Source organism: Salvelinus namaycush, chromosome 6 (genome assembly GCF_016432855.1).
Source record: "Salvelinus namaycush isolate Seneca chromosome 6, SaNama_1.0, whole genome shotgun sequence".
Lineage (NCBI taxonomy): Eukaryota > Metazoa > Chordata > Actinopteri > Salmoniformes > Salmonidae > Salvelinus > Salvelinus namaycush.
Genome location: NC_052312.1, coordinates 36,605,870 through 36,616,051, shown reverse-complemented (window position 1 = coordinate 36,616,051; position 10,182 = coordinate 36,605,870). Strand labels below are relative to the sequence as shown.

Here is a 10,182-nt window from a genome sequence, read left to right as displayed (position 1 = left end):
GCCACCCTTTGCCTTAATGACAGCTTTGCACACTCTTGGTATTCTCTCAACCAGCTTCATGAGGTAGTCACCTGGAATGCATTTAAATTAACAGGTGTGCCTTGTTAAAAGTACATTTGTGGAATTATTTCTTTCTTAATGCGTTTGAGCCAATCAGTTGTGTTGTGATAAGGTAGGAGTGGTATACAGAAGATAGCCCTATTTGGTAAAAGGCAAAGTCCATATTAAAGGACACCAATAAGAAGAAGAGATTTGCTTTGACCAATAAACATGAGTAATGGATATTAGACCGGTATTAGACTGGCCTTCACAATGACCTGATCTCAACCCAATCGAGATGGTTTGGGATGAGTTGGTGGGGGTATGTGGGAACTCCTTCAAGACTGTTAGAAAATCATTCCAGGTGAAGCTGTTTTAGAGAATGCCAAGAGTGTGCAAAGCTGTCATCAAGGCAACGGGTGGCTACTTTGAAGAATCTCAAATATACAATATATTTTGATTTGTTTAACACTTTTTTAGTTACTAAATGAGTCCATGTGTTATTTCATAGTTTTGATGTCTTCACTATTATTCTACAATGTAGAACATATCAAAAATAAAGAAAAACCCTTGAAAGAGTAGGTGTGTCCAAACCTTTGACTGGTACTGTATATGTTATATTTTTTAGCTAAAAGGGGGGGGGGGGGCACAAACACCTGCCCTGAATGACGCGTCGCCACTGTGTACAACCAACAGCTCACTAAGATCACAGTCATCTCACTGCTGACTAAGATAGGATTTTCAAAGCATGATAATAATGCTGTGTTCATAACAAAGTGGGAAGGTTGTAATTACCTGCTGTGAAATCATAAATACCAGTTGGATGCATTCACATGCTTTGAACTCACTGAGAAACGCCGATTGGCTAATGGCCAACAAGTTGCGTCAACCAAACTATGAGTACAGCTATCATGTTTGTTAAATTATAATGTTATAATGTTCATATTTCTAGATAGATTTTTGTAAAGAATGTTTTGTTGTTGCATTGAACTGCTGAAAATGCTGTTAAAAAAGTAATTTCCTTAGTAGGTGACGTCAGAGGTCAGCATGTGGGAGAAGTCGGAGCTCAGGGAAGATAGACGAGTTTCCCACTAGTAATTACCAGTTGGAGGGACGTTCAAGTGGACTTTTACCAGTCGTATGTGGTAAATACCACCTTCCCACTTGTATTGTCTCTGGTAGGCCTAACTATCTCAGTGTATCAGAAGTCTTTAATCAGATTCTGTATGTTCCAGTGCTGCCCACTGCACTCCTGAATGATGAGCTGGTAGGGAGTGTCCTCCCCTGGGGCAATCTCCAGACATCTCTTTGTCTGTCTGTTCTGGATGGCTTTTCCCTGTAAAACACAGCAGCATTCTACTGTACAGCATCACAATAATAAATAAAAAAGTCAAAGACATCAACGTTGTTTCCAACAATTTATAAGCATCAACTTCCCTAAATCATGTTAGAGTGCTTACCTGTTGGAAGTCCCAGAGCATGTGGAATCCCTTCTGCTTGTTCACCTTGCACTCATACAGTCCTGGGGTTCGAGTGCCAGTGTCCACCAGACAGCGATTACTGTCGTACTTATGAGACTTGATGCCTCCAATGTAGATCTCCCCACTGGCTCGATGATAACAGTTCTGGACAGAGAGTATAGATATTTAGGCTTTTCTGAGTCTGTGGTATTGATAGTACTTTCCATTGTGGCATGGATTGAATCGCAAGTCTGCCATGGGATGAACCATATTATACATCTAGTTAAATTCTAAGGTACTAAGCAATGTTTCTACAAACCTGTGGACCAAAATAATGGCATCCATATAAAATAGGTGTGTTCCCCGGAACTGGGCCTTGATCTATACAGAGATCCGTCTTCTGGTCATTGACCAGCTGTTGATTTTATAGACAGAGATTAAACGGTTATAAAAGTGCAGATTCCTATCCTGATTTATGACCCTGCATCCTATTGACAAAAGGATGCCCTGCATGCCACTAAACACAGTCTGTGAGGAAAAAGTTCCAGAACAACTGTAACATTTTAGCATCACTCACAACTCCATAACCAAGCAAGTCACCCAGGGGCTCTAACATGGGATACACGTTATCCAGATACCACTGGAAGGGTTTGCAGTTCAGCCTCTTTCTCAACTTCTTCCTCTCTGAAACATCCCCAATGTCTATGCCATGATTCTGTGGTGAGAAAGAAGATTTCTAAATCAGAAACACAGGCCATGTGAGCAATCCACCTACTATCCACTTTTGCTTACCGCCATCATTTTACATAGATCCTATGATCTTTATTATGGCATTGAGTAATAGACCATTTTTTAAATAATATTGACTGTGTAGTCTACTTATTTTCAAACACAAGGCATGCAAAACAGCAATCATTGCTATTCTATAGGAGCAGCTGAACAAAACCTACTTTTTGATTGGTTTGTTGTGTACAGTACCTTCAGTGGGATGTTCCAGGCAATGTTGACATTATGTTTGTAGTCATCCATCCAGACCTCAGCCACCCTCAGAGCATTCCTCTTCATTGTAATGCTCAGGTCGGGGAGATAGGGTTTATGGGCCCTCTCGATGTGGGCTATTTTAGAACAAGGTATGACCTCGACACTTCCACCACATAGCCACACCTAGACACACCAAACACCAAGAGAGAAGGAAGAGTTTAATGATATGGACTGAAGTGTCTGGATGTTGGATGTAGATTGGTTTGTTCAGACTGAATGACTCAAGAACAGAAAGTAATTCTGCAAACACGAGTCTGCTATGATTTCAAACATTAATTTAGAAACTGTAGCAGAAGGGCTTACCCGGATACCCAGTTCAACATTTTCACCTCCATAGATCTTCATACCACCATCCAGAGCACCAATTTCCCCAAAGAACAGGCGATCAACCACTAGTGTGCCCATAATGGAGGGGCTCCTGACAAACATACAGGACAAATCATGGTCAATTCCACATTGGGAGAAGTGACATTCATTTTAATGAATAGATAACGCAAAATAATAATCCAGTTGTAAATATTAGGTAAGATTTTCCTCCCAATGCTGTGCTTTCCTTATCGTCTATTCAAACAGATTTGTGAAACTGGACTATCATCCGATGATGAAATCACGAACAACTCACTTTCCTGGCTGTGACTCGTCTTTCAAGGCATACCACTCAGGTCTGAAGGACTCATACATACACCACAGGGCCCAGTCAAAGGCATCTGCAGCAGGCCCATAGCGTGTGACGGTCAAGTCATCGAAATGGACTTTGTGAAACACCGGTGTCAACACCAACGTGCGGTCCTCCTTTATGCGAGCTAACAGAGGCTCAGCCCTGTTCACACAAACACAGAGTCAAAACACCATTTTGAGGGGGGGGTTCAAAAAGTCTCACTGCGATATTTCATTTAGACTACCATTCCACATGGACCTCTATGTGGGCATCCAAGATGGCCAACACATCTCCTGTAGCTTCCCTCCACCCTGAGAGGCGGGCCTGTGTGAGACCGAGCTGCTCTGAGTGTCTCACTCTCTTCACCAGGCCGGGACGCTCTTCATGGATGAAGCTGATGTAGGCATCCAACTTCTCCTTTAGATCCTCTGTGAAAGCAGACACTTTGAAATCAGTGATACACAACAAAAGTTGAACGCCACACCTACGTTCAATCTAAATGTTACCAAATATACTTTGAAATGTTTCTAAGAGGTGAGAAGAGACCAATTAGGCAAACCATTGGAGCTGTGGTCATCCACCAGTATGATGTCTTTGAGCAGGCGTTGGGGGGTCTTGTCTATGATGCTGCGGACGGCTCTCTTGATGATTGACAGGGCCTCGTCCAAGTAGATCAACACCACGCTGATGGTGGGCAGGTCATGGGGATACTGGTGATTAGCACATCTAACAGGCACAACAAAAACATTTGGTCCACCTCATATCATTCATTCACTTCACCAAAGCTGCTGTTTCACTCTTCAAGTTATTGTCAACTTCAATGTCATTGCGAGAGCTTTGAATTATAAGGTTCTATCTGCATTTCTGTCAAAATGTATTTTTTGACATAGACTTGTTTTGTTCAATGTTTTCTACCTATATAGTACTCTAAAACCCCAATCCATGTTGTTGAGTTTAAAAGAATACATGATAAAAATTGCATCTTAGAATCATCTTTTTACAGGTAGAACCTTATAGTTCTAAGGTCACAATTGCTCAAATTGAATTCACAGTGCTGAAGATGGAATTGACCTCGGATGGCCGCAATGCAACAGACTGTGGTTAGAATTCAGAAGTTTTCAGCGGATCCATCATTTGCTGTGTTGAGGTGGCGGAGAGATGAGGAAAATGATTTACTTAGGATCGCGAGTATCAGAGATTTCCCTGTTCAGGGGTAGTCTGTCACTCAGGAAGGCATTGTATCCATACATCTGAAACAGCCCCTCTGCTTCTTTCTGCTCCTCCTCTGAGAGCTCATCACCCCAGCTTGTAAACAGAGCTGAGTTGGGGTACACTTTCTTCACCACCTTCCTCTCCTTGACCTCGGGAGCCTTCACAGCCTGCCCCTCTTTCAGACTGATCCCGTCGTTGATTGTCTTCACTGTGGACACACATGACAGCTGTTCATCACATTGTAATAAATGTTTTAAGGCTGCCAGAATCAACATGAGTCACTCCTTTTATTACAAACAGAGCATGATCTCATTTAAAATCAAATCAAATCAAACTTTATTTGTCACATGCGCCGAATACAACAGGTATGAATACAACAGGTACAACCTCACCATGAAATGCTAACTTACAAGCCCTTAACCAACAATGCAGTTCAAGAAAGAGTTAAGAAAATATTTACCAAATAAACTAAAGTAAAAAATAATAAAAGTAACACAATAAAATAGCAGTAACGAGGCTATTTACAGGGGATACCGGTACTGGGTGAATGTGCGGGGATACAGGTTAGTCGAGGTAATTTGTATATGTAGGTAGGGGTAAAGTGACTATGCATAGATAATAAACAGTGAGTAGCAGCAGTGTAAAAACAAATGGGGGGGGGGGGGGTCAATGTAAATAGTCCGGGTGGCCATTTGATTAATTGTTCAGCAGTCTTATGGCTTGGGGGTAAAAGCTGTTAAGGAGTCTTTTGGTCCTAGACTTGGCTCTCGGGCACCGCTTGCCGTGCGGTAGCAGAGAGAACAGTCTTTGACTTGGGTGACTGGAGTCTTTGCACATTTTTTGGTCTTTCCTCTGACACCACCTAGTATATAGGTCCTGGATGGCAGAAAGCTTGGCCCCAGTGATGTACTGGGCCATACTCACTATCCTCTTTAGCGCATTACAATCAGATGCCGAGAATTTGCCATTCCTGGTGGTGATGCAACTGGTCAGGATGCTCTCGATGGTGCAGCCGTATACATTTTTGATGATCTGGGGACCTATGCCAATGTGACAATCTTTTCAGTCTCCTGAGGGGGAAACGGTGTTGTCGTGCCCTCTTCACGACTGTCTTGGTGTGTTTGGACAATGATAGTTCGTTGGTGATGTGGACACCAAGGAACTTGAAACTCTTGACCCGCTCCACTACAGGCCTGTTGATGTAGTCCACGATCAGCTCTTTTGTGTTGCTCACATTGAGGGAGAGGTTGTTGTCCTGGCACCACACTGACAGGTCTCTGACCTCCTCCCTATAGGCTGTCTCATCATTGTTGGTAATTAGGCCTACCACTGTTGTATCGTCAGCAAACTTAATGATGATGTTGGAGTCGTGTTTGGCCACGCAGTCATGGGTGAACAGGGAGTACAGTAGGGACTAGGAGCAAGGGTAGGGGACTAGGCACGCACCCCCGAGGGGCCCTGTGTTGAGGATCAGCATGGCAGACGTGTTGTTGCCTACCCTTACCACCTGGGGGAGGCCCGTCAGAAAGTCCCGGATCCAGTTGCAGAGGGAGGTGTTTAGTCCCAGGGTCCTTAGCTTAGTGATGAGCTTTGTGGGCGCTATGGTGTTGAACGCTGAGTTGTAGTCAATGAACATATTCTCACATAGGTCTTCCTTTTGTCCAGATGGGAAAGGGCAGTGTGGAGTGCGTAATCTGTGGATTTGTTGGGGCGGTATGCAAATTATATTGGGTCTAGGGTATCGGGATGATGCTGTTGTGTGAGCCATGACCAGCCTTTCAAAGCACTTTATGGCTACCACGTGAGTCGATTATAAAGGCATTTAGCTCGTCTCGTAGGCTCGCGTCACTGGCAGCTCACGGTGGCGGGTTTCCCTTTGTAGTCCGTAATAGTTTTCAAGCCCTGACAATCTGACGAGCGTCAGAGCTGTGTGTAGTAGGATTCAATCTTAATCCTGTATCGACGCTTTGCCTGTTTCATGGTTCGTCTTATTAGTGTCCCGCTCCTGAAAGCGGCAGCTCTAGCCTTAGTTCGATGCAGATGTTGCCTTTAATCCATGGCTTCTGGTTGGGATATGTACGTACATCACTGTGGGTACGACGTCGTCAATGCACTTATTGATGAAGCCGATGACTGAGGTGGTATACTCCTCAATGCCATGGATGAATCCCGGAACATAATCCAGTCTGTGCTCGCAAAAACTGTCCTGTAGTGTAACATGTGCGTCATCGACCACTTCCGTATTGAGCAAGTCACTGGTACTTCCTGCTTTAGTTTTTGCTTGTAAACAGGAATCAGGAGGATAGAATTATGGTCAGATTTGCCAAATGGAGGGTGAGGGAGAGCTTTGTATGCGGCTCTGTGTGGAGTAAAGGTGGTCTAGAGTTCTTTTTCCTTTGGTTGCACATGTGACTGCTGGTAGAAATTGGGTAAAATGGATTTAAGTTTGCCTGTATTAAAACCTCTACCGACCCCCCCTCCCGGATCGGGATCCTCCTCATCAGAAACGCTGACTAGCATAGCCTAGCCTAGCGCCACAGGGATATCATATAATATAATTTCATGAAATCACAAGTCCAATGCAGCAAATGAAAGATAAACATCTTGTGAATCCATCCAACAGAAATTTAGACAGCCACGTAATCTAACAGAAAAACTCATCATAAACTTTGCTGAAAAATACAAGTTGCATTATAATTAAAGATACACATGGTTCTTAATGCAACCGCTGTGTAGATTAAAAAAATGACTTAGTACAAAGCACAGCATGCAATAATCTGAGACAGCGCTCAGCCATTCTCCGCCATGTTGGAGTCCAAAGAGTCTACAAAAATACGAAATAACATCATAAATATTCCCTTACCTTTGATGATCTTTCATCAGAATGCAGTGCCAGGAATCCTAGTTCCACAATAAATCGTTGTTTTGTTTTAGAATGTCCATTTTTCTGTCGAATTAGCAACTTTGGCTAGCATGGTGTAACTCACGTGTCCATGAAGATTTTACGCATGAACAAAAAATTCAAAAAGTATAATAATAGTCGAATAAACTGGTCAAACTCAGTTGATAATCCATCTTTAGGATGTTTTAGAAATATATTCAATAACGTCCCAGACGGAGATTTCTTCGTGTCTACCTAACGCATTGCAGAAAACGATATGACAAACCCAAGTGCGTAGCCAGGTAATACCAATATGGCTGACCTCTCACTCCAACGAGTCCCATCCGGACCCAGAAAAGGCTAGAGACTTCATTCCACGTTCTATGCCTGTTGACATCTAGTGGAAGGCGTATGAAGTGCATACAGATCCATAAATACAAGGCAATTGAATAGGCAATGCCTTTCACAGAGACCCATTTCAGAATTTTCACTTCCTGTTTGGAAGTTTGCCTGCCAAATGAGTTCTGTTTTACTCACAGATATAATTCAAACAGTTTAGAAACTTCAGAGTGTTTTCTATCCAATAGTATAATAATATGCATATCATAGGTCTAGGACAGAGTACGAGGCCGTTTAAATTGGCACGATTTTATTCAGAAGTGAAAATGGCGCCCCTATTTCCAGTCCCCGGCCACTAGGAGCGCCGCCTTCTGGATGAGCATTTTCTAGTTTACTATGGCCTTATACTGCTCGTTGAGTGCGGCCTTAGTGCCAGCATCGGTTTGTGGTGGTAAATAGACGGTTTGAATAATGAGAACTCTCTTAGTAGATAGTGTGGTCTACAGCTTATCATAAGGTTCTCTACCTCAGGCGAGCAATTCCTTGAGAATTCTTTAGTATTAGACATCGCGCACCAGCATTTATTGACAAAAAGACACCACACGCTGCCCCTCGTCTTACCAGACGTAGGTTCTCTGTCCGCCGATGCATGGAAAATCCCCCAGCTCTATATTATCGTTTTTACGTTTTTAACGTTCTGTTGGTAGGATAGTCTTGATCGTATATCATCCATTTTGTTTTCCAATGATTTCACGTTGGCCAATAGAACAGATGGTAGTGGAGGTTTACTCACTCACTACAAATTCACAGAAGGCTGCCCGACCTCTGCCCCCTTTTTCTCCTTTTCTTCACGCCAATTACTGGGATTTGGCTCGTTTCCGAGAAAGCAGTGACCTACGAGTCAGACTTGTTACAGAAAAAGACTTAGTTCAGTTCGAGGTGAGTAATCATCGTTCTGATGTCCAAAAGTTATTTTCAGTCATAAGAGACGGTAGCAGCAACATTATGTACAAAATAAGTAAAGAAATACGTTTCAAACAACACAGAAAAACGAACAAATAGCACAGTTGGTTAGGAGCTTCAGTCACTGTTGCATTGTGTGTTTAAAAAAGATTAACAATGTTTGCTCTGCCTTGGAGAATTACCTTGAAGTAACTGATGGTAGATCAAAATGTAACAAATGTTGTTCAGCAGCAACAGTATACAGGATTAAAGAACAATCTAAAATTATTATGGGCATATTTTATTTAATCCTTTATTAGTTTATTTAAACCCTTTAATTAACTGGGTACAAATTCCCTTTACAATAATCACTGTGAAGTGTGAAATAACTTTCTGGGATCAACTCTACATGTAGGTTTAGGCTAGATTCTAATGTATTCTCAAATCCTCCCCTCTAAATCTGCCCTACCATCTAGAACAGTGGCAGACTGCAGTCCAGGTACAGTACGTGGACAGAGCTACTGCCATTTCCCTTCCAGGTAAGTCACAGTTAAATGAAGGAGATTGAGACTTACACAGCTTCTCGATGTGAGCCTCCATCTTCTCCAGCCTCTTGAGCATGTTCTGGCCCCTGGACGAGTCATTCTGATGGGCCCTCTCCAGTCTCTCCCCATGAGAATGAACCTCCCGCTTAATGGATGTGATGTAGAGTATTCCAGCAGCCATGGCCAGCAAAGGGCCAGCCCTCGGACCCAGCCTAGCCTCATCATCCCTCTGAGTGTAAGCGCTCAGTCTGGGGATACAGACAGGATGGCCTTCCTCTTTCACTCTCTCACTGAGAATCAGGTTCGCCTGAAAGGAGGGAGGGGTGATGTAATAGAAATTGAACAAAGGAGAAGTGAACAAAGGAGAAGAGACAAAGGAGAAGAGCAGTCGAGGATAGTCAATCAAAAGTCTATTTGGTTTATTACAAGTTGCAACAGGGAGAAAACTCCAGCCCAGAAGCAGAGAACACATCTAACTGGCCTTCTCTGAGAACACCCTTATATCCTAATCAGCGTACAACTGTTCTGTAAACACCATCCCGACAGGCTTGTAGGAAGTCAAAACAGAAGGCAGTGACTTTGTCAGCAGCTACAGAATCACATTGTTTCACACAATATAATAATAATCAGTGTATCCTCTGTCCTTGTACCTCCAGTCTGGCGTCAACCTTATCAGCAGTTATGAGTTTAATCCATAACATACAGCCTCTAGTCTAGTGACCATCAACCCGAGTGTTACAAACAGAACACTGGAAATCACATTTGTTACACAAACTTCAAATATGTTAAACATTGTGTTGATCATTGTAAATTAAATATGAACTTTAGTCATCTTAAATATTCCCATTATACTGTAGCTGAGGTGCACCATACCTGGCTGGCTGGCACTCAGTGGGTGTGAGTTTCTCGTCTACTCGCCTCCCTTAGGCTGTCAATCACTCACTGTCTCTGGTCCTGGAGTTTGGGTCAATGTGACAATTAGCAAATTGTCATATACATACTGTATAAAACACAGTGCACATTTCTGAGGAAAAGTGCATTGAAGCGCAGTCACTTATATTTGCC

General features: G+C 42.9%; 1 protein-coding gene across 1 annotated transcript; it reads right to left on the bottom strand.

Annotated features, from left to right (window-relative positions):
* Window positions 1-1,240: 1,240 nt before the first annotated feature.
* LOC120049099 (probable polypeptide N-acetylgalactosaminyltransferase 8) lies at window positions 1,241-9,298 on the bottom strand. The gene is made up of 11 exons (XM_038995342.1): window positions 9,148-9,298; window positions 4,375-4,618; window positions 3,758-3,924; window positions 3,443-3,626; window positions 3,163-3,360; window positions 2,844-2,958; window positions 2,478-2,663; window positions 2,077-2,214; window positions 1,819-1,914; window positions 1,500-1,664; window positions 1,241-1,375 (listed from the first exon to the last, which is right to left on the bottom strand). Exons 1-11 carry the CDS (start codon window positions 9,296-9,298, stop codon window positions 1,241-1,243), a joined length of 1,779 nt encoding a protein of 592 aa, XP_038851270.1.
* Between the last annotated feature and the right edge of the window lie 884 nt (window positions 9,299-10,182).

Excerpts from the sequence above, each read along its gene's own strand:
- LOC120049099 (XM_038995342.1), bottom strand. The coding sequence starts at position 9,298 with ATGGCTGCTGGAATACTCTACATCACATCCATTAAGCGGGAGGTTCAT. Across the intron at positions 4,619-9,147 it reads GGCTCACATCGAGAAGCTGT|TGAAGACAATCAACGACGGG; the intron begins GTAAGTCTCAAT and ends GTGTGTCCACAG. Across the intron at positions 2,664-2,843 it reads ATGTTGAACTGGGTATCCGG|GTGTGGCTATGTGGTGGAAG; the intron begins GTAAGCCCTTCT and ends TGGTGTGTCTAG.